Source organism: Lucilia sericata, unplaced genomic scaffold (genome assembly GCF_015586225.1).
Source record: "Lucilia sericata isolate MDLA Ls3-8-SP2 unplaced genomic scaffold, ASM1558622v1 Contig001226F_arrow, whole genome shotgun sequence".
Classification (NCBI taxonomy): Eukaryota; Metazoa; Arthropoda; class Insecta; order Diptera; family Calliphoridae; genus Lucilia; species Lucilia sericata.
This window is the reverse complement of record NW_023995185.1, coordinates 30,254-55,379: the sequence shown is the minus strand read 5'-3', so window position 1 is coordinate 55,379 and position 25,126 is coordinate 30,254. Positions and strand designations below refer to the sequence as shown.

The following is a 25,126-nucleotide window of genomic DNA, read 5'->3' as shown; positions in this document are numbered from 1 at the left end:
GTTAGTTAGTTAGTTAGTTTTTGCTGGGTTTCTTTCAAAAAATCTCCCTCATAAAACTTTTAATTCAATATTTTTCCTTTTTATACACAAAAGGAAACGCGTAAAATAAAATGTATTTCCCTTTTACCACTGAAACACATAAGGAAATTGCTATTTCTCTTTATGACCAAAGCAAAAATTATAAAAGCGAAAAATTTATATTTTCCACCTTTTAACCAAGTTTTTAACTTGATTATGGTATTAATCAAAGATCTCTTCATACAAAATACTCCTTCATACAAGTGTAAATATAATAAATAAATGGTGTTTGCTTTAAATTGTTTTCATTCTTGTTTGGTTTTTTTTCGAAAAAAAATTTTTCTAAAGTGTTATAGAAATTTTAATTAAAAGTGTTGAATTTCATAAAAGAAGCACAATTTGTATAAATTCTATAAATATGCCAAACAAATATATATACATGCAATACTAAAACCAAACCTTACCAAAAACGCAACCTAAACCCACTATATTGTGTTCCTGGGGTGGTTTTAGTCTTTTGAGCTGTTCTTTTAGTATCTGCCTTTGCTTTTGGTTTGTTTTCTGTAGCTTTTTAAATTTGTTATTTGGTGTAGCTTTCCATAATTGAACTTAATACCCCCTAAAAACATATACATACATGCAGGCGCCAGCATTTTAAATCTGAATAAAAAAGAAGGCCACCAAAGCAAAGATAATTTAAATATGTTTGTATGACAAATTCATCTTAGTTTCTTTTCATCTCTTTTTTTTCATGAATTATTGTCTTTAAAAAAGACCCCAGTATAAATAATAATAAATTCTCATTAATTTTAATTTAAAATATTTGTTAAAACTTTATGTTATAAGTTCTTTAAATAACTTTATTTAAAAAGTGAAAAATTTGAATAGTTTTTGTGAAGAATAACTTCAAAGTGTTAATAATTGGAATGGAGGAGAGAACTTTAGAAATGGGTTTATATAAGAAATTTACAATAGAGAAGAAGGACTCTAAAGCAAGGAAATAAGAACATTAATTGTAATCGTGCGAAAAACCTGAACTGTCTCAGGTGTAGTTTTAGTTGTAGTCTAGCATAAGTCCTAGTATAACGTCTGCTCTAATATCTGGTCTAATCTATGTGGAAATTTTAGGTCTAGTTTAAGGTATAATCTTTAATCTAAGGAATAGTCTAAGGTCTAGTATAAGAATTAGTCTAAGATCTAGTTTTAGGTCTGGTCTAAGCTCTAGCCTAAGATCTAGTCTAAGGTTTAATATATAATCTAATCTAAGCTCTAATCTAAGGTTTAGTTAACTGTCTAGTTTAAGGCCTAGTTTAAGATCTAGTTTTAGGTCTAGTTTAAGCTCTAGTTTAGGCTCTAGTTTAGGCTCTAGTCCAAGGATTAGTCTAAGCTCTATTCTAAGGTTTAGTATTACATCTAGGTTAAAGTCTTGTGTTAGGTCTAGTCTAAGGATTAGTCTAAGTTCTATTCTAAGGTCTAGTTTAAGGTTTAGTTTAACCTCTAGTCCAGTGTTGCTCAAACACATACCACCATAGATTACCATAGTTTTATTTGTGTTGGTAAAGCAGCAGAGAACAGAATTCAATTCAAAATAAAAGTATACGAATAAAATTACTACAAACTATAAAGTATATGCTAACTGTCAAGTATTTATTACGGATTTTGACAGCCAGCGTATATCAAAGTCTATATATAAAAAACTGTCAACTGTTCTCTCATGTTCTCCTACATTAATTCGGCTTTCTCAAAATTTTGTTGTTGTATTTCTGTGTGTATTTTAAAAACGTCGCGCACAGACCTCGCTTCGACAAGTGCTGATCAGCAACTGATTTGATTTTGTTTTTCAAGTTGAGAGAAAACCAACTGATATTGCTCATTATAAAAAGAAGAAGAATTAAACCTGTAGTGTATGTGTATCAACTTAGCGTCAGCAGAATTTTCTTACCCTATCACGCGTGCTATGACACGGCCATATTGAGCTTCTCTGCTCTAGTCTAAAGTATAGGGTTTAGTCTAAGGCATAGTCTTAGCTTTAAACAAAGGTGTTGTCTATGGTCTAGTTGTTTAAAGTCTACTCTAAGTTCTAGTCTAAGGTCTAGTTTAATATCTACTCTAAGGACTAGTATAAGGTCTAGTCTTAGGTTTATTCTAAGGTCAAGTTTAAGGTTTAGTCCCAGGTCTAGCTTAAAGTCTAGTCTAAGCTCTAATCTAAAGTTTAGTTTAATTTTAAGTTTAAGGCCTAGTTTAAGATCTAGTCTAAGATCTCGTCTAAGGTTTACTTTAAGAATTACAGTTTAAGATGTAGTCTAAGGTTTAGTCTAAGTGGAGTCAATCTAAGGTCTAATATATATTCCAAGTTCTAGTCTAAGGTCTAGTTTAAGGTCTAGTTTAAGGTCTAGTTTAAGGTCTAGCCTAAAGTCTAGTCTAACGTCTAGTCTAAGGTATAGTCTAAGGTCGATTCTAAGTTATAGTCTAAGATCTAGTTTATGGTTTACTATAAGGTCTAGTCTAGGTTTACTCTACAATTTACTTTAAGGTCAGTGCAATGTCTAGTCTATGGTCTATTCCAAGGTCTAATTTAAGCGTTACTCTAAGGTCAAGGTTTACTTAAGTTTAACTAATACTGCTGAGCCATCCACTTTCCTCGCTCCACTGAAGATTTTTCGAGAACTTCGGGTGCTATAAAAAGGATCTTTGAAATGTTAAAAGAAAAAGCCTTCGCAACAATAATTGGATCATTGTACTGAGGCTTCCAAAAACATGTATTGCCAACTGTTGGATCTTTACCAGAAAGGTCTTCATTTATCCCGACTTTCGATATGTATATTGCGGTCATTCGGTTAAAGAGATTTCGACAGAAGAACAAGGAAACATTCCTATTCTTTACAAAAACAAAGATACATTTTCTCTCCAGAGAAGAACTTTCGATAACTTATTAGACCTTATTAGTTCACTGAAAAAGTACAAGAGAGCTCATTTGAATTCTCTAGTCCATGGTCTATGGTTTTGTTTAAATCAAAGCGAACAAGAACAAAGGAACATTCTTATACTTTTCGGGATCAAAGAGAGATTTTCTCTCCAGAGAATAAATATCGATAACTTGGGAATTGAGGAAAGAGGACATTAGTAACATTGAAGAAGACTCTCGAAGACAATTGAAATCGTGAAAGTGCAATTGAGTGAATGTTTCAGAAATAAGGATAGAGAAAATATCGGAACCATAATCACAACAATAATACGATTTTTGTACTGCGGCTAATCGAGACCTTCAGATTCAAGTATTGTCAACTCTTCAATAGTTGAATCTACCGGGAAAATAACATCATTTGTCATAATATTTATTATCTGAAAGAGTACAACAGAGCTTATTTGAATGTTCTATGGTCTAAGTCTAAGATCTAGTTTAAGTCAAAGCGATTTCTAAAGAAGAATAAGGAAACATTCTTTTCGGAATCAACGACACATTTTCGCTTTAGACAAGAACTATAGATAACTTTGGAGTTGACAAAAAGAGGACCTCGGTAAGATTGGAGAAGACTTTCGAGGAAAAGTCTTTAGGAAGAAATAAGGACCAAGAAAGCATCGGAACAGATTCAAATATTGCCAACTCTTCAACTGTTGGCTCAACCGGAAAATAAGCTACATTGAACCTTTTAGTTTAGGGTCTAGACAAAGGTTTAGTTTAAGGTCTAGTCCAGCGATCTTATCAGTTTTCTGAAAGAGAATTCATTTGAGTTCTTTCGTCAAAGAAATTTCTATAGAAGAACATTTCGGAATCAAAGACACATTTACACCGCCACCCCCAGAGTAGAACTATAGATATCTTCGGAGTTGAGAAAAGAGGACCTCGGTAATATTGGGGAAGAGGCTAACTAAGACCTTCAGATTCAAGTTGGATCAACCGGATAAGATGTTCATTTCTTCTTTTAGTTTGGGATTTAGATTAACGTTTAGTTCAAAGTTTAGTCCAGCGAAAGACAGAGAGTAACAAATTTGTTCACTGAAAGAGTACAAGAGAGCTCAATTGAGAGTTCTAGTCAATGGTATAGTTTAAGTCCAATCTATAGTTTAGTCTAAAGCATAGTCTTCGTTAAAGTATATTTAAATCTATCTCTACATAAATAGAAATCTTAAAACTATAACAACTTCCTAACTATTAGCTTTTCCATTTCCTATTTACCTCAGCACGCTCCACATAAATCATAAAAACTAAGCTACTTAAGCCCTTTTCAAATTAAACACTAAAATAAAACTTTATTAATAAAGACATTTTTTATACAAATTATGAAAAATGACATTTTGAACTAAAATTTTCCAATAAAAATCCATTTTATATATAACGATTTTAAACATGAAAACAACAAATAGAGGAATTAAAAAGTCATAAAAGAACTTTCAAATAAAACATAAAATTAAAACATTTATAATTCTGTTTATAAATTAACAAACATTATAAATAATTTAAAAATTTGTTGTGTAGAAAAAAATAACATAAAGGCAAACATGAAAATAACCAACTCAATGACAGCTAATTTGAAAATAAATTTTGTAAATGTAAACAACAACACCAAATATGAAATTAGAAACTATAATTTAACATTATTTTATTATTGTTTTGTTGTTGTTGTTGGGGATGTGTAAATATGTATAAATTTTCAATTCCTCTTTGTAACTGCAGTCGGTTTTGTGCGTCTTTACATATTTACATGATTTGACAAGTATGAGTACATTGTATGACAGATGACAAGTGTTGTTGACAGCTGTATGTATTTTTGTTTAGATTTTTTTTGCTGTTTCGAGTTTTTAATTTTATGACTATAGGGAATCTTAATTATATAGTTTTCTATGAGTTATACACTCAGAGATTCACTAGCAGTTATGGGCATTTTTCGGAATTTTTCAAGAAGTGTTAATGTAAAGGACTTATTAATAAACGATCTTGCACTCTAGTTCCATAATCTATTTAAGAAAAACTTAGCTCACACACCCATTCTTAAATGTGTGTTGTCCCCCTCACTGCTCTTATACATATGCGTTTTTATTTCATAAATATATATATGACATTTTCAAATACTCATTGCTTGTTCATACTTATTTAAATAACAATTTCCATAGTGAAAGATCAAAGGAATGTTTTATTAATGTCTGGTAAATAATGAATGAGTTTTACTGTTGTTGTAGTTGTTAAATTGAAGGTGATGAAAAGTGAACAAAAAAGTAGTTTATTTTTTCATAGTTTTTCTTTAAAGTAAATATGTGCAAACAACCTCATTACATTTGCATGAATTGCAAGGAAATTGAAAGTAATATTTGAAAAAATCCTAGACAAGATTCATATTAATTTAGAGCATTTTTTTTTAGAAAGAATTAATAGAAATTCTATTGTATTAACATAAGAAACATAGATTGGTTATCAACAAGTGCTGACTATAGTCTATAGTCCAGAGTATGGACGAGTCTATAGTTCAGAGTATAGACGAGTATAGACAAGTCTATAGTCCAGAGTATAGACAAGTCTATAGTCCAGAGTATAGACGAGTCTATAGTCCAGAGTATGGAAGAGTCTATAGTCCAGAGTATAGACGAGTCCATAAGTCCAGAGTATAGATGAGTCTATACTCCAGAGTATAGACGAGTCTATAGTCCAGAGTATAGACGAGTCTATAGTCCAGAGTATAGACGAGTCTATAGTCCAGAGTATAGACGAGTCTATAGTCCAGAGTATAGACGAGTCTATAGTCCAGAGTATAGACGAGTCTATAGTCCAGAGTATAGACGAGTCTATAGTCCAGAGTATAGACGAGTCTATAGTCCAGAGTATAGACGAGTCTATAGTCCAGAGTATAGACGAGTCTATAGTCCAGAGTATAGACGATCCAATAGTCCAGAGTATAGACGAGTCTATAGTCCAGAGTATTGAAAAATTTATAGTCCAGAGTGTAGACGAGTCCAGAGTATAGACGAGTCCAGAGTATAGACGAGTCCAGAGTATAGACGAGTCCAGAGTATAGACGAGTCCAGAGTATAGACGAGTCTATTGAGTATAGATAAGTCTATAGTCCAGAGTATACACGAGTCTATAGTCCAGATTATAAACGAGTTTATAGTCTAGTCTATAGTTCAGAGTATAGATGAGTCTATAGTCCAGAGTATAGACGAGTCTATAGGCCAGAGTATAGACGAGTCTATAAGTTCAGAGTATAGACGAGTGTATAGTCCAGAGTATAGACGAGTCTATTGAGTATAGACAAGTCTATAGTCCAGAGTATACACGAGTCTATAGTCCAGAGTATAGACGAGTCTATAGTTCAAAGTATAGATGAGTCTATAGTTCAAAGTAGAGACGCGTTTATAGTCCAAAGCATAAACGAGTCTATAGTCCAGAGTAAAGAAAAGTCTATAGTCCAGAGTATAGACGAGCCTATAGTCCAGAGAATAGACGAGTCTATAGTCCAGATTATAAACGAGTTTATAGTATAGTCTAGCCTATAGTCCAGAGTATAGATGAGTCTATAGTCCACAGTACAGACGAGTCTATAGTCCAGAGTATAGAGGAGTCTATAGTCCAGAGTATAGACGAGTCTATAGTCCAGAGTATAGACGAGTCTATAGTCCAGAGTATAGACGAGTCTATAGTCCAGAGTATAGACGAGTCTATAGTCCAGAGTATAGACGAGTCTATAGTCCAGAGTATAGACGTGTCTATAGTCGAGAGTATAGATGTGTCTATAGTCCAGAGTATAGACGTGTCTATAGTCCAGAGTATAGACGTGTCTATAGTCCAGAGTATAGACGTGCCTATAGTCCAGAGTATAGACGTGCCTATAGTCCAGATTATAAACGAGTAATAGTCTAGTCTAGCCTATAGTCCAGAGTATAGACTAGTCTATTGTCCACAATATAGACGAGTCTATAGTCGAGAGTATAGACGAGTCTATAGTCGAGAGTATAGGCGAATCAATAGTCGAAAGAATCGACGAGTGTATAGTATAGAAGGTCTATAGTCCAGTTTAGTCTGTGGTCTAGCCTATAGTCCAGAGTATAGACTAGTATATTGTCTACAATATAGACGACTCTATAGTCCAGAGTATGGACGAGTCTATAGTCGAGAGTATAGAGGAGTCTATAGTCAAGAGTATAGAGGAGTCTACAGTCGAGAGTATAGATGAGTCTATAGCCGAGAGTATAGAGGAGTCTATAGCCGAGAGTATAGAGGAGTCTATAGCCGAGAGTATAGTGGAGTCTATAGCCCAGAGTACAGACGAGTCTATAGTCGAGAGTATAGGCGAGTCAATAGTCGAGAGTGTAGGCTAGTCTTTAGTCGAGAGTATCGACGAGAGTATAGACAAGTCTATAGTCCAGAGTATAGACGAGTCTATTGTCCAGAGTATAGACGAGTCTATAGTCCAGAGTATAAACGGGTCTATAGTCCAGAGTATAGACGAGTCTGTAGTCCAGAATATAGACGAGTCTATAGTCTAGAGTATAGACGTGTCTATAGTCCAGAGCATAGACGAGTTTATAGTCGAGAGTATAGAAAATACTTTACATTGTCCACATCATACAAGATTCTATAGTCCTGAGTATAATCTATTCTAAAGTCGGGAGTATAGAGAGTCTATAGTCGGGACTAAAAAGAGTCTATAGTTTATAGTATAGGTGAGTCTATAGTCCAGAGTATAGACGGGTCTATAGTCCAGAGTGTAGACGAGTCTATAGTCCAGCGTATGCACGAGTCTGTAGTCCATCGTATAGACGAGCCTATAGTCCATAGTTCAGACGAGTCTATAGTCCAGTGTATAGATAGTCTCTAGTCGTGAGTATAGGCTATGAGTATGGACTATAGTCCAGAGTATAGACGAGTCTATAGTCCAGAGTATAAACCATTCTATAGTCGGGTAGGACAATTCTAAATCAAAATTTTTAAGTTTAATTAACAAAATGTAAAAGAGTAAAATTATCAAAACAAAATATTTCGCTGTTACGCTATTCTTATCAAAGCAAGTAGCAATTTCTTTTATTTTTTTTTTCTAGAGCAAACAGACAAATCTACATACAATTTCTTTTGTAGAATCCCTCAAGTTGTTGTTGTTTTTTTCATCTGATTTTTTGCATCCCTTAGATCTTTGCCGAAAGACAAAAACAACTGCAAATAAACAGCCTCACAGCAAAAAAAAAAAAGATTTGCTACATTCTTAACTTCAGTTTCATTTTGTTTGATGTCATTATGTCAAATTCTAAAGAATTTTCAATTCCTCATTCTTAGATCTACATATAAATCTTTGTTCGTATATTGTATTCTACTTCTCTTACTCATTCAGTCGTAGCTAGTACTTGTATTTTATTTATAATGCTTTGTTGTATTTTATTTAAAAATGAATCTATTTTTATATTATTTAAATAATAATGTTTCTTAAATTTTCTTAACAATACAACAACATAAAGACCTTACAACCAGACCAAAACATCATCAACATTTAAGAAAAATTGTGCGCGTTTTTTTTTTTACTAAAGATTTGTAGTGTTTTTTTTTTTTTTTTTTTGGTGGAAACCGAAAAAAACTAATTTTTTTGTTTGGATGTTTTTATAAAGTGTCAAACGAAATAAATTTAGCGTTAAATTAGTTTTCTTTTTATTCAATTTTTTATTTCATATAAAAAATTTCAACAAATAGTTTGAAAAACAAATCTACAATATTTTTGTGAAAATTTATGATTCTATTTTAATTTGGTGGTTTCTAAAGACATAAAATTTTAATTAATCTAATTTTAACATATTAACCCCTTTATAATATACTCCGAGAAAACTAAAATTTAAATGTTTTAAAATTAAAATAGACAGCCGACAAATATGTGGGGCGCTTTGTCTGTTTCTATGAATCATTGGGTCATCTGTGCGAAATAAATTAATGCCTCACTGGATCTCTATCATTCATCGCTATAAGAAAACCTCTTTCTTTCTCTCGCCCCTCTTTATAGAAACACAACAAGTTTCCAAAATTTCTTTGAGAAATGTTTTATGATTCATGATGACAAGTTTAATGTTAATGCTCCTTTCCCAACACAAGTCCCTCCTATAGTCATTTATCCAGTCTGGACATTGAGAGGTTAGGTTCTTAGTTTTGTTATAAAGTTTTAATAAAGTTGATGGCCATTGGTCAGTTTACAGTTAGTTGCTATGGGTCCTAATTATGCCCAATACTTGGAAAATTATATAGTTTTAAACTTGGGAATGGCGCACTTGATTGTCATTACTAAAGTCCAATTATTTATTGCGAAGACTGCCAAATCTCTATTCATTACATGGCATATCTTACACAAGTCCAATACGTATAGTCAGGGCATTAACAGGCTTTTAAGATCACCAAGATCACACCGAAAATCGAGTGAACTTGGTTATTGATCTTCAGCATTAAGAGAATTTGCGCAATCCCTGTGATTTTAGGTTAGATAAACTCTCTGTTCGATATCTCTATTGCCATCTAACGTTGGGAAAAAAGTTGATCCGCCGACGAACACGACTGTGAGACGATCTGATATCTCTATTTTCCTGTCACAAAGACTTTTTATGATCTTCTCATTTCCACATAAACTGTCGGTGGGGAGTAGCTTGTCACGAGCATAGATTTCGTAAAATGCACAATATTTGTGCACACAGATGTTATAGTTTTTAAAACAGTTTTTTGATCTTAGAATAGTCAGTGATTAAAGGATATCCCGAAGATCATAAAAGATACACCGTAATGAGACAAATGCCTAAGTAAAGATACGCAGGAAGCTCTACAGGGGATCTCATTTACTACCATTGACAATTATATATTTAAAATCAGTTTTATGACTAGGAACAGTCAAATGTTATCGAACCTTTTCTTGTCTTCTTGAGATATAGCAATCTTGTTCTTCAACTGGGGAAGAACACAACTTCCCACCAGAAATGTCGGATAACATTAGCTTATAAAGAGCATAGATACCGTAAAATGTACAGATCTTAAATGTTTCAAATATGTCTCGTGATATAAAACAGTTAAACGCCAATTAGTCCTGTGATAAGACTTAAACCACTTTTGTGAGGAGGTCCGTTTAAGGCGATCCTGTAAGACATGATCCAAATGACCAAAAAGATCAAGAGATAGATCGATAAATATCTGATGGGAAGTTCCTTAGGGTATCGCATAAGGATTTGCTGTGTTTCGAAGGGTTCTGAAAGTTTAAATCAAAAATCCAGAAACATCTTTATGTGCGTTACAATTCAAAGTGGTCGGTTGAGAAACGCACATGCTGGATTAGAACAAATGTGATCGAGTTAAAGGACGTCGATACGGATCTTCAGAGCAATAGTTGGATTGGATGAAGATGTCGACTTTTAGAATTATTTGTCATTGGGGCTCAGACATGAAATAGCTCTAGTTTTATTACTGAAATTTTTATAAATAGTCCGAAGATCACTGGAAGACAAGAGCCAGTAGTCGACTGGAAGGATACCGCGCTATACTGCAGGGATGGTTAGTCATCTTGCAAGGCATTCAAAGCATTTTTGATTGGCGACGACAGGAAAGCTTCACAAGTTATTCTTCATTATGGCAGCCTGTAGTAAAAGTTAGCCAAGTCTATAGTCCAGAATAGAGAGTATAGATGAGTCTATAGTTCAGAGTATTGACGAGCCTATGTCCAGAGTATAGACGAGTCTATAGTCCAGAATATAGACGAGTATATAGTCCAGAGTATAGACAAGTCTATAGTCCAGAATATAGACGAGTATATAGTCCAGAGTATAGACAAGTCTATAGTCCAGAATATAGACGAGTCTATAGTCCAGATTATAGACGAGTCTACAGTTCAGAGTATAGAAAGGTCTATAGTTCAGAGTATAGACGAGTCTATAGTTCAGAGTATAGACGAGCCTATAGTCCAGAGTATACGCGAGTCTATAGTCCAGAGTACAGACGAGTCTAGAGTCCAGAGTATAGACCAGTCTAAAAACAAGTCTATAGTCCAAAGTATAGACGATTCTATAGTCCAGAGTATAGACGAGTCTATAGTTCAGAGTATAGACAAGACTATAGTGGAGAATATAGAAGAGTCTGTAGTCGAGAGTATAGACGAGTCTATAGTCGAGAGTATAGACAACTCTATAGTCGAGAGTCGAGAGTGTAGACGAGTCTCTAGTTCAGAATATAGAGGAGTCTATAGTCCAGAGTATAGACGAGTGTATAGTCCAGAGTATAGACGAGCCTATGTCCAGAGTATAGACGAGTCTATAGTCCAGAATATAGACGAGTATATAGTCCAGAGTATAGACAAGTCTATAGTCCAGAATATAGACGAGTATATAGTCCAGAGTATAGACAAGTCTATAGTCCAGAATATAGACGAGTCTATAGTCCAGATTATAGACGAGTCTACAGTTCAGAGTATAGAAAGGTCTATAGTTCAGAGTATAGACGAGTCTATAGTTCAGAGTATAGACGAGCCTATAGTCCAGAGTATAGACGAGTCTATAGTCCAGAGTACAGACGAGTCTAGAGTCCAGAGTATAGACCAGTCTAAAAACAAGTCTATAGTCCAGAGTATAGACGAGTCTATAGTCCAGAGCATAGACGAGTCTATAGTCCAGAGCATAAACGAGTCTATAGTCGAGAGTATAGAAAAGTCTATAGTCCAAAGCATAGACGAGTCTATAGTCCAGAGCATAAACGAGTCTATAGTCCAGAGTAAAGACGAGTATATAGTCCACAGTTTTCCCTTTTTCCTAAAAAAACTTATTTTACCCTAAAATAATCATAATTTTTAATTAACCCAAAGTATTATCAGATTTTCAAAGAAAAAACAAGACACTTTTTAAATAAATTTCCTTATTAATCTATTTTCGAAAATAAAGCGAAAACAACAAACGTTACGCTTGTTATTTGCCAGACATTTTCCCCACACTTCAACAAGATATTTGCGGTAGCATCCCCACTATGATGGTTGTTTTCTTCCTTGTAATTTATAAAATTTATACCACATTAAATCATATTTAATCATTGTACAAAAAAAAAAAAAAGAAGACGAGGCAAAATAAAAGCAGAACAAAATCGACTACAAAAGAGAAAAACAAATAACAAACACCCTCATGTGGATGCAACATAACAAGCAACTCTTTAAGTAGACATCAAAAGAAAGTTTCATTTGTTTTTTTTTTTGCTGTTTTCTGATGCAAAGACAGCGAATTTGAATATTTTTCACAAACACATATTTGTGTTGCAACTAGCAGTGCAACTTGCAACATACACCCTTGCTATAACAGCTTCATACTACTCTACTCGTATAACACGTAAAAGAATTACACACTTAATTAATGAGTGGTTTTTGATCTAAAGCAGAGAATAATGTTTTGAACACAACGTCGACGAGGAGGAGCACGATGATGATGCTGCTGAGGATGATGCATGACATGGTACTTTGTTTTTTTCTTTTGCAGGATTTACCCACAGTTCTTTTTTTCTTAGTTTTCGTGTGTATTTTGTGCTGAAGCATGAGAAAGAAGTGACAAAATTTATATAAGGTCTGCTGATTATGTTTGGAGTTTAGTTCTTTTTTCTTTTTTGGATTTATTCTGTTTGTTTTTAGTTTTTGAACTGAAGTGTAGTGCAGTATGAATATCAACGTAATTATCATCTTTCCACATTATCTTCATTGCCATCGTTATTATCATGTGTTGTTTTTTCGTCAGCATAATCATCGTCATTATGATGGCGGGATATAGTTTAGACATTTGTCATGGGCATAACATGACAAGCATGTGTGTTTACTGTTTCTTTCTACTTTTAAGATGAGGGCGTTTAAGGAAAGATCTTTTTTTTGTATTTTTAGCGTAACATGGGTTGCCTGCAATAAAGATTTGGACAGCAAAGGATGCTTTATTCCAAACTATAGACCAGAGTATAGCCCCATCTATAGTCCAGAGTATAGAATAGTCTACAGTCCAGAGTAAAGACTAGTCTATAGTCCAGAGTATAGGTTAGTCTAAAGTCCAGAGTATAGACTAGTCTATAGTCCAGAGTATAGACTAGTCTATAGTCCAGTCTATAGTCCAGAGTATAGACTAGTCTATAGTCCAGAGTATAGACTAGTCTATAGTCCAGAGTATAGACTAGTCTATAGTCCAGAATATAGCCCCATCTATAGTCCAGAGTATAGACTAGTCTATAGTCCAGAGTATAGACTAGTCTAGTCAGAGTATAGACTAGTCTACAATCCAGAGTATAGACTAGTCTACAATCCAGAGTATAGACTAGTCTACAATCCAGAGTATAGACTAGTCTACAATCCAGAGTATAGACTAGTCTACAATCCAGAGTATAGACTAGTCTACAATCCAGAGTATAGACTAGTCTACAATCCAGAGTATAGACTAGTCTACAATCCAGAGTATAGACTAGTCTACAATCCAGAGTATAGACTAGTCTACAATCCAGAGTATAGACTAGTCTATAGTCCAGAGTATAGACTATTCTATAGTCCAGAGTATAGACTATTCTATAGTCCAGAGTATAGACTATTCTATAGTCCAGAGTATAGACTATTCTATAGTCCAGAGTATAGACTATTCTATAGTCCAGAGTATAGACTATTCTATAGTCCAGAGTATAGACTATTCTATAGTCCAGAGTATAGACTATTCTATAGTCCAGATTATAGACTAGTCTATAGTCCACATTATAGACTAGTCTATAGTCTAGAGTATAGACTAGTCTATAGAGTATAGACTAGTCTATAGTCCAGAAGATAGACTAGTCTATAGTCCAGAGTATAGACTAGTCTACAGTCCAGATACGCTAGTCTATGTTCTAGAGTATTGACTAGTCTATGGTACAGAGTATAGACTATTCTCTAGTCCAGAGTATATACTACTCTATGATCCAGACGATGGACTAGTCTATAGTCCAGAGTATGGACTAGTATATAGTCTAGTCTATGATCCAGACAATATGGTCCAGAGTATAGACTAGTCTATAGTCCAGAGTATAGACTACTCTATGATCCAGACAATAGAATAGTCTATAGTCCAGAGTATGGACTAGTCTATAGTCCAGAGTACAGACTAGTCTATAGTCCAGAGTATAGCCTATAGAGTATAGACTAGTCTATAGTCCAGAAGATAGACTAGTCTATAGTCCAGAGTATAGACTAGTCTACAGTCCAGATACGCTAGTCTATGTTCTAGAGTATTGACTAGTCTATGGTACAGAGTATAGACTATTCTCTAGTCCAGAGTATATACTACTCTATGATCCAGACAATGGACTAGTCTATAGTCCAGAGTATGGACTAGTATATAGTCTAGTCTATGATCCAGACAATATGGTCTCGAGTATAGACTAGTCTATAGTCCAGAGTATAGACTACACTATGATCCAGACAATAGAATAGTCTATAGTCCAGAGTATGGACTAGTCTATAGTCCAGAGTACAGACTAGTCTATAGTCCAGAGTATAGCCTAGTCTACTGTTTAGAGTATAGACTATAGTCTATTGTCCAGAGTATAGATTATAGTCCAGAGTGTAGACTATAGTCTATAGTCCATAGTATAGACTATAGTCGATAGTCCAGAGTATAGACTACTCTATGATCCAGACAATAGAATAGTCTATAGTCCAGAGGATGGACTAGTCTATAGTCCAGAGTATGGACTAGTATATAGTCTAGTCTATGATCCAGACAATATGGTCCAGAGTATAGACTGTTCTATAGTCCAGAGTATATACTACTCTAAGATCCAGACAATGGACTAGTATATAGTCCAGAGTATGGACTAGTATATAGTCTAGTCTATGATCCAGACAATATGGTCCAGAGTATAGACTAGTCTATAGTCCAGAGTATAGACTACTCTATGATCCAGACAATAGAATAGTCTATAGTCCAGAGTATGGACTAGTCTATAGTCCAGAGTACAGACTAGTCTATAGGCCAGAGCATAGCCTAGTCTATAGTCCAGCCTAGTCTATAGTCCAGAGTTTAGCCTATTCTACAGTTTAGAGTATAGACTAGTCTATAGTCCAGAGTATAGACTATAGTCTATAGTCCAGAGTGTAGACTATAATCTATAGTCCAGAGTGTAGACTAGTCTATAGTCTAGAGTATAGACTTGTCTATAGTCAAATGTATAGACTAGTCGACAGTCCAGAGTATAGGATAGTCTATAGTATAAACTAGTCTATAGTCCAGAGTATAGACAACCTATATTCCAGAGCATAGACTAAGCTATAGTCTTGACTATAGACTAAGCTATAGTCTTGACTATAGACTAAGCTATAGTCTTGACTATAGACTAAGCTATAGTCTTGACTATGGACTAAACTATAGTCTTGACTATAGACAAGGCTATAGTCCAGCCCAGACTATAGACTAGACTATAATTCAGTGTATGATTTAGACTATAGTCAAGAGTTTAAAGAGACTATATTCTAGAGTGTAGAAGGGTCTATAGTCCAGACTATAGACGAATCTAGAGTTTTGACTAGACTATAGTTCTATGTAGTCCTATGTACTGTTCCTTCTACAGTCCAATTTTAACTGCTCTTGGCAACTCCTTTTATTTTCACAGTAATGAACAAATATTAGACATTTTCTTGTAAAGAAAAAAAGAGGTTAAAGTTTGCAATTGCCTTAAGCTTGACATAGCAAAAAAAAAAAAAATAATAAAAATGCAACACAAAGTAAAAAGTGTAAACAAAATTATCCAAGTGAAACATTATGGAAATGAAATGTTGAGCAAGAAACTTTCACGCATATTTTGCTCAGTGGACCTCCCTTTCCTGCTACAGTCAACAGAGATTTGTAAACAAACTTTGAACAAAAAACAGAATCTCAAAGCAACATTATTTACTCTCAAAGTTAATTAGAATATTTAACACTTAAACATTCCATATGTAAATGTAAACTTTTCAGATACATTTACATTCCCTTTTTGCTGCACAAAGTAAAAAAAAAAAACTTTTTACTTTGTGTAGTTTTCCTCTCTAGTGACATTTTCACTAATTACATTGACACAATGACAGCTTATAAATGTCATTTGAAACTTAAACTTTTAAATGATTTATTCACCTGTCAAAAATGTAAATATTATAAATAATTTCCTTTAGTTTTGCAGAAAAAGGGAGTTTCAAATCATACATTCCTACTTTACACTTTTAGTTGTAATAAATTGTGTGTTTAAGTAAAATCATCACTAGTTTATTATTTTTTTCTTATGAAATTTTTTAATTAAAATTCTAATAAAGTTTCGACTGTCAACCAACCCATAAGAAATCTGCCATTTTTTATGGTCTTTCCACCTATATATATTTGAGTGCCAGTGATTGAGCGTTTTTTTTTTTCTGCTGCATATTTATTGTATTTATATTAAAATAATATTAAATATAAAAATTAAAATTATAATAATTTCTTAGCACGTTGTTTATAGTTTTATATATATATATTTTTTTCAGATTTTTCCAATTAAAAGGAAATTTTTTTTGTATAAATATTTTGCTAAATTGATTTAATGAATACTAATTAAATAAGAAATAAAATAAAATGTTTGGATTTTTAAAATTTAATATGCACAATTGTGTTTAGAGAGATTTTAAAAGCATTACAAGAGTTGCCATCACATTTAAACACATTTACAGCCTATAGTCTACACTATTTACAAGTTTATTGTCCAGTCGTGAGTATAGACTATAGTCCAAAATATAGAGAAGTCTGTATAGCAGATTATAAACTAGTCTATAGGCCAGAGTATAGACTAGTCTATAGTCCAGAGTATAGAATAGTCTATAGTCCAGAGTATAGAATAGTATATAGTCCAGAGTATAGAATAGTATATAGTCCAGAGTATAGACCAGTCTATAGTCCAGAGTAAAGACTTATCTATTATCCAGAGTATAGACTGATCTATGGTCGAGAGTATAGACTAGTCCAGCGGTTCCCACCGATTTTTACTTCGCGGACCCCTTGAAGAACTTATTTAATTTCGCGGACCCCCATACATATTTTGATATCTTATTGTTCTAAATAATTGTCCATCCGAAAATTGACCTAGTTCATTAATTCCTAGGTCTAATAAATGTAGAGATGTCATATCTATAAAATATTCCCGTACATTGAGAATACATAATATTTCAGATAGGTTTTCAATTGCATGTTTTGAAGATAGAATGACTTCTTTGTTGATATGTTAACATGATGTTTAATTTTATGATCGTGAGATCTTTCATGTTCATTTTTCTTCAAGGTAGCGAAAAGGTTTCTTTATCACATATTGTTACATGTGCTTAAGGAGTCACGTTTCAAAAATTTGTTGCGATTGCAAAGGGTGAACTGAGTAAGTGAGCTAAGTTTTCGGGAAAATAATATAAAAAAGTTGGACTTCTTCTATGTTGTTGCGGAATGCGTTGTCCGCATAATATATGATTTGAACTCTTTGTTAAAGTACTGTGAATTTGGAACTTAAATTTGAATTTTAAAATACCAACGAATTATTTTACTTCATGGTTTTTGGCTACATATTTACGCGAAACGCTATGGATTTTCTGATGTTAATTTAATAATATGTATCGGTCGACAAAATCAAGTTAAAATCTGTGTATCACGTCGGATTGGAATATTTATAAAGAGATGCATAAAGAGTCACCTCTGTTTTGGAAATATATAATTTTAGTCCTTTCAAACAAGAACACTTTTGCTTACAATTTGATAAACTTAAATCTGTAATAAGCTTGTCTTTGAATTGAACTTCATACTCCGGAATACCAGTATCCCTAATTTAATTGTAAGGCAGAGTATTATTTGTCTGAAATAAAAACCATTATTTCAGTACATATACAGGAAATAAAAATTACAAATCACGCAATACTTTAATTTATAAAAGTTATACAATAAATTTGTAGGGCCTAGCTTCTTCCTGATAAACAACCGAAAAAATAAAATTCAAAAAGTCACCAAAAGATTTGGGATTATTTCACAAAAATTGGAGATATTTGTACATACATATAAAAGCAGAATATTGTTTAATCATGGTTTTTTTCGTTCGTCTTCGCGGACCCCCTAGGATTTTACTACGGACCACTAGGGGTCCGCGGACCCCCATTTGGGAACCGTTGGACTAGTCTATAGTTCAGTGTATAGACTAGTCTGTAGTCCAGACTGTAAACTAATATATAGTCCAGACTGTAGACTACTCTGTAGTCCGACTATAGACGACTGTATAGTCCAGATTAAAGACGACTCTATAGCTCAGACTATAGACGACTATAGACTATAGTCCAGACTATAGACTATAGTCCAGACTATAGACTATAGTCCAGACTATAGACTATAGTCTAGACTATAGGCTATAGTCCAGACTATAGACTATAGTCCAGACTATAGACTATAGTCCAGACTATAGACTATAGTCCAGACTATAGACTATAGTCCAGACTATAGACTATAGTCCAGACTATAGACTACTCTATAGTCCAGACTATAGACTACTCCATAGTCCAGACTATAGACTACTCTATAGTCCAGACTATAGACGGTTCTATAGTCCAGACTATAGACTATAGTCCAGACTATAGTCCAGACTATAGACGACGCTATAGTCCAGACTATAGACTACTCTATAGTCCAGACTATAGACGATTCTATAGTCCAGACTATAGACGGTTCTATAGTCCAGACTATAGACGGTTCTATAGTCCAGACTATAGACGACACTATAGTCCAGACTATAGACGACTCTATAGTCCAAACTATAGACTACTCTATAGTCCAGAACTATAGACGGTTCTATAGTCCAGACTATAGACGGTTCTATAGTCCAGACTATAGACGGTTCTATAGTCCAGACTATAGACGGTTCTATAGTCCAGACTATAGACGGTTCTATAGTCCAGACTATAGACGGTTCTATAGTCCAGACTATAGACGGTTCTATAGTCCAGACTATAGACGGTTCTATAGTCCAGACTATAGACGGTTCTATAGTCCAGACTATAGGCCAGACTATAGACGACTGTATAGTCCAGACTATAGACGACTGTATAGTCCAGACTATAGACGACTCTATAGTCCAGACTATAGACGACTCTATAGTCCAGACTATAGACGACTCTATAGTCCAGACTATAGACGACTCTATAGTCCAGACTAGTTATATCTGACTCTATAATGCAGACTACGAATATGTAACTCTATACTCCAGACTAAGAATAGATGACTCTATGTCCGGACTAGGTATAAATGGCTCCATAGTCCAATTTCATTATTACTTCCTGACAACTTTTAAAGCTTTAACGCATTTCTGTCCTCAATATTTGACAAGTATTTTATTACGATTGTTTATGTTGATTCTTTTTTTATTGCATATTGCTCTAAGAACACACTTGACTTCCACTCCTCTTTATTATAATGTTAATGATGATTATTATTGTTGTTGTTAATTTGTTGTTTTTAATTGCTTAATAAATGGCCATTACTTTTTATAAACAAATTTAGTTGCAGTTTGTTTGTTGTTGTTGTTGTTGTTCGGGTTGTTGGTGATGTTTTGTAAACAAATGCGTGTGAAAAATAATGAGGCGTTTATGTTTGTATATGTGAAATGAAATAAACATTTACATACAAACATTCATCATTATATAAATAATTTAACAAAACAAATAAAAACAACTTATAGTATATCAGTTGTAGCAACAAAATTGAACTCAAAATTTTAGCCACATTTATAAAAAGGAAACCTAAAGTGTTGTGAGACTGTGAGTGAGAGGGTGAGTGAAGAAGTGAGAGTGTATGTGTAAAATGTTGTTGTTTACATTAATGTTGAGAAGAACAACAACCACTTGGTGTTTGTTTATGTTTTTGAAAGTGTTGGATAATTTAGATACGAGATGGGTTTTGAAATGTTTTGCGAGGAATCCAGAGAAATTATGATTTTTTACAAGGATAAGAGGACGCAGTTTTTAGAAATAAGAGAATTTTGATTTTATTTTATAAAAATTTTAATAAAATAACATTTTCTTTATATCGTTTTAGGTAAGTCGACTACAACAACTTAATTTTGTTAAAACTATGCTAGAGGTAAGAATTTATGTTTTTTTCTATAAAATATTGAATTATTTTCAAATTTCTGAAAACATGAATCACTTCTTCAGTTTGTGGACCCAATGCTTAAATCTTAATACTTATTTAGACTACTAACGTTTGTCTTATAGTACAGCACTGTATTCCAAACTACTGATAATATTTATTTACACCATAATTTTGCATTTATTTCATTTTTATTTAAAAAAGCGATAAGACTTACAAGAATTTATTGAAAAGTCACTACTTCTTTTGTAAAATTCCTTTCTGCGCAGCTAAGAAAAAAATTACATGTTTCTGAGAATAAATTATCGCAAATTGTCAAGAAATGGAAAATACTACGTAATTAGTTTACATAAAAAATGCATTTACTTGATAAGAAACTTGCAAGCACTGATGTGGAATATAAATTTAACTTAAAAGTTTTGGAGCTCTAACATGGAGCTTATACATTGAACCCTTTATATTGGAACTATTTCGAAACTATCATGACCTTTCTCTAGCACAGACTAGATTTCAGTATAAGACATGCAATATTACGATCAGATGTAGATATAGAGTTGGTAATATCTGCTAGTAAGTAACCTGAAAGAAACCTCCGTAATAGATTTCTTCTTGAAAATCATAGAATCTACATAGTCACGTCATAACATGCCTAAGAATGCCCTCCTGCTATCTCAGACCACAGGGTCCCGACGATAATTCCCTATAAACGTGTGACATTTTCTTTTTGCTAGCAAAACGTCTCGATTTTCTAAGCCCTAATATGGCTTTACAATGGCCAATTAACTCAGATTAAAGCTATTAATCACATATTTACCTCGATGTATTCCTTAAGGGATACCGAGGTATGTTTATAGAGTGATCACCCCGTCTTTATAAGCCATGAATAGCGATTGCTAATATGATTTCTAATGGTACTGGGGTCTTAGACAGTATTATGAAGTTCTAAATCAATTTGAGGACAACAAAAGATTTAGTTATGAAAATGCTATACTTCCTCTCTAAATATCTTCCAAAAACGAAGGTTAAATATAGTTAAACCTCCTACCATCAGCACTCTTCCAACGGTGTTTGTATTGAGTTTTTAAAGTCATTCTGAAACTAAATCTTTATGTATCTATCATTCCATCCCCAGAAGTAATCAGGAGGAAATATGTCCAAATATAGGTGACACCTTTTCGAATTGATATGGCTTCCAGAAGTTGAGGACTTCTTTGAAATTAATTTCTGTTTTAGTTCTGTTCTAATTCTGTTCTAGTTCTGTTCTAGTTCGTTCTAGTTCTGTTCTAGTTCTGTTCTAGTTCTGTTCTAGTTCTGTTCTAGTTCTGTTCTAGTTTGTTCTAGTTCTGTTCTAGTTCTGTACTAGTTCTGTTCTAGTTCTGTTCTAGTTCTGTTCTAGTTCTGTTCTAGTTCTGTTCTAGTTCTGTTCTAGTTCTGTTCTAGTTCTGTTCTAGTTCTGTTCTAGTTCTGTTCTAGTTCTGTTCTAGTTCTGTTCTAGTTCTGTTCTAGTTCTGTTAGTTCTGTTCTAGTTCTGTTCTAGTTCTGTTCTAGTTCTGTTCTATTTCTGTTCTAGTTCTGTTCTAGTTCTGTTCTAGTTCTGTTCTAGTTCTGTTCTAGTTCTGTTCTAGTTCTGTTCTAGTTCTGTTCTAGTTCTGTTCTAGTTCTGTTCTAGTTCTGTTCTAGATCTGTTCTAGATCTGTTCTAGATTGTTCTAGATCTGTTCTAGTTCTGTTCTAGTTCTGTTTAGTTCTGTTCTAGTTCTGTTCTAGTTCTTTCTAGTTCTGTTCTAGTTCTGTTCTAGTTCTGTTCTAGTTCTGTTCTAGTTCTAGATCTGTTCTAGTTCTGTTCTAGTTCTGTTCTAGTTCTGTTCTAGTTCTGTTCTAGTTCTGTTCTAGTTCTGTTCTAGTTCTGTTCTAGTTCTGTTCTAGTTCTGTTCTAGTTCTGTTCTAGTTCTGTTCTAGTTCTGTTCTGTTATGTTCTAGTTCTGTTCTAATTCTGTTCTAGTTCTGTTCTAGTTCTAGATCTGTTCTAGTTCTGTTCTAGTTCTGTTCTAGTTCTGTTCTAGTTCTGTTCTAGTTCTGTTCTAGTTCTGTTCTAGTTCTGTTCTAATTCTGTTCTAGTTCTGTTCTAGTTCTGTTCTAGTTCTCTCTAGTGTTCTAGTTCTGTTCTAGTTCTGTTCTAGTTCTGTTCTAGTTCTGTTCTAGTTCTGTTCTAGTTCTGTTTTAGTTCTGTTCTAGTTCTGTTCTAGTTCTGTTCTAGTTCTGTCTAGGTCTGTTCTAGTTCTGTTCTAGTTCTGTTCTAGTTCTGTTCTAGTTCTGTTCTAGTTCTGTTCTAGTTCTGTTCTAGTTCTGTTCTAGTTCTGTTCTAGTTCTGTTCTAGTTCTGTTCTAGTTCTGTTCTAGTTCTGTTCTAGTTCTGTTCTAGTTCTGTTCTAGTTCTGTTCTAGTTCTGTTCTAGTTCTGTTCTAGTTCTGTTCTAGTTCTGTTCTAGTTCTGTTCTAGTTCTGTTCTAGTTCTGTTCTAGTTCTGTTCTAGTTCTGTTCTAGTTCTGTTCTAGTTCTGTTCTAGTTCTGTTCTAGTTCTGTTCTAGTTCTGTTCTAGTTCTGTTCTAGTTCTGTTCTAGTTCTGTTCTAGTTCTGTTCTAGTTCTGTTCTAGTTCTAGTTCTGTTCTAGTTCTGTTCTAGTTCTGTTCTAGTTCTGTTTAGTTCTGTTCTAGTTCTGTTCTAGTTCTGTTCTAGTTCTGTTCTAGTTCTGTTCTAGTTCTGTTCTAGTTCTGTTCTAGTTCTGTTCTAGTTCTGTTCTAGTTCTATTCTAGTTCTGTTTTAGTTCTGTTCTAGTTATGTTCTAGTTCAAATTCAGTTATAAATTAAAACTTTTAGTATTTTTGTGTTTTACTAGTTTTCGTTAGTCTGTCTTGATGTCTAGTATCAGTATTATACTTAATTTAGAGATAACCTTTCGGATGAACTTTTGCCAAATACAAACAAAAACTAATTACAAATTACTAAACAATTTCATAGATTAATACAATTTAAAGAGATTTCTTTATGTAAAAACTATTTTCATTTTAAAACAATTAAATTCTTTATAAAAAATTAAAGAAAAACTTACCATAAGGAGCATGTATAAACGATTTAACATCTGTAGACATTCTGGAATCCATTGATTCATCCATATTGTTATTATTGTTGTTGTTATTATTATTATTGCTATTATCAGTAGCATCCTCATCGTCATCATCATCATCCGAATCATCTGAAGAATCATTATTATCTAATGAATGATAATTATTATCATTTATATCAGTGTCTTCTTCATCATCGGCATATTGTGTTTCAGAACTTTGATATTTTGTTAGAGCCATTGATAGTTTATTGTTGCTATATAAATTATGTTTATTATAATTGTTGTTGTTGGCATAATTTTGTTTATTAAAACGTTTCCAGTGTTGTGATTCATTTTGTCTTCTATTGGTTGGTTTATTACTAGTACTGCTAACACTGCTGCTACTGCTGCGTCGTCTAACAAATAACTGTTGCTGCTGTTGTGTCTGTTGTTTTAAGTGTTGTTGCTGTTGATTTACACTTAATGTTTTTCCACTACCATTACTGCCACTGCTACTACTTACAACAATCTCACTGTCATCATTATAATTGTATTCATCATTATCAATATGGCGAACGGATGTCACCGAAGGCATTAATGACATTAACAATATCAGGCCAACTATTAGCAACAACAGATTATAAAACGTCATTGTTGTCGTTGTAGTTGTTGTTGTAGCTCTTGTTGTTGATGAGTGTAATTTCTGCATTTTTCTTGTTTTCGTATATTTTTACATTAATTTTCAAATGGGGGGAATAGATTTACTTACGATGACTATTACGATTGAAAGTGTTTTAGTTGTTTTAGTATTTTTTATAAATATTCTTCAACTACTGATAATTTGTAATTTATTTCTAGCTGAATTTTAAACATTTGTGTTGATGATGATAAACTTGCCTGGCTGTCAACATTATTCTGTTTTTATCTTTTTTATTAAAAAAAAAGATTTTCTGCAATTTTTTTCCAGTATTTCCTTTTTAATTCTTTTTTAATTTATCACTTTTTTATATATTGTTTTAAAATTTTTCTCTCTCGTAAATATTTTTTGTATTTTTCCAGCGTGGTTTTTTAATTAATCTTTATTACTTTTAATTGTCTCATTCATAATTTTAAGTTTTTTTTTTCGCTTTTAATGGCACTTGTATTTTTTATATTTTTATGTAGTTTAGTTGTTTTTTTTTTTGTAATTTATTTTAAAATGTTTGTGGGCTGGTCTTTAATTTATTAATTTAGTTCATGTTGGCCTTAGCTGCAAAGAAACAGAGAAAATCTTTAATAAATTGAGGAAAGAATGTGAAAAACTTTTAAAATACAAAATTTTTAAATTTAGAAAAGTACTTTCTCTACATCAGTTCTAGTTCTGATCTAGTTCAGTTCTAGTTCTGTTCAGGATCTGTTCCAGTTCTGTTCTAGTTAAGTTCTGTTCAGTTCTGTTCTAGTTCAGTTCTGTTCTAGTTCAATTCTAGTTCTGTTCTAGTCCTGTTCTAGTTCTATTCTAGTTCTGTTCTAGTTCTATTCTAGTTCTGTTCTAGTTCTGTTCTAGTTCTGTTCTAGTTCTGTTCTGTTCTAGTTCTGTTCTAGTTCTGTTCTAGTTCAGTTCTAGTACTGTTCTAGTTCTGTTCTAGTTCTGTTCTAGTTCTGTTCTAGTTCTGTTCTAGTTCTGTTCTAGTTCTGTTCTAGTTCTGTTCTAGTTCTGTTCTAGTTCTGTTCTAGTTCTGTTCTAGTTCAGTTCTAGTTCTGTTCTAGTACTGTTCTAGTTCTGTTCTAGTTCTGTTCTAGTTCTGTTTTGGTTCTGTTCTAGTTCTGTTCTAGTTCTGTTTTAGTTCTGTTTTAGTTCTGTTCTAGTTCTGTTCTAGTTCTGTTCTAGTTCTGTTCTAGTTCTGTTTTGGTTCTGTTCTAGTTCTGTTCTAGTTCTGT

The 25,126-nt window shown here is 33.2% G+C and overlaps 1 protein-coding gene across 1 annotated transcript in view; it reads right to left on the bottom strand.

The window, feature by feature from the left end:
* Positions 1 to 24,278, bottom strand: part of LOC119610550 (reversion-inducing cysteine-rich protein with Kazal motifs) — a 64,610-nt gene extending 40,332 nt beyond the window's left edge. Inside the window, exon 1 of the mRNA XM_037965814.1 lies at positions 23,216 to 24,278. Within this exon, the coding sequence (XP_037821742.1) occupies positions 23,216 to 23,918 (703 nt within the window). The 5' untranslated portion in view covers positions 23,919 to 24,278. The remainder of the gene's footprint in view (positions 1 to 23,215) is intronic.
* Positions 24,279 to 25,126: the final 848 nt, after the last annotated feature.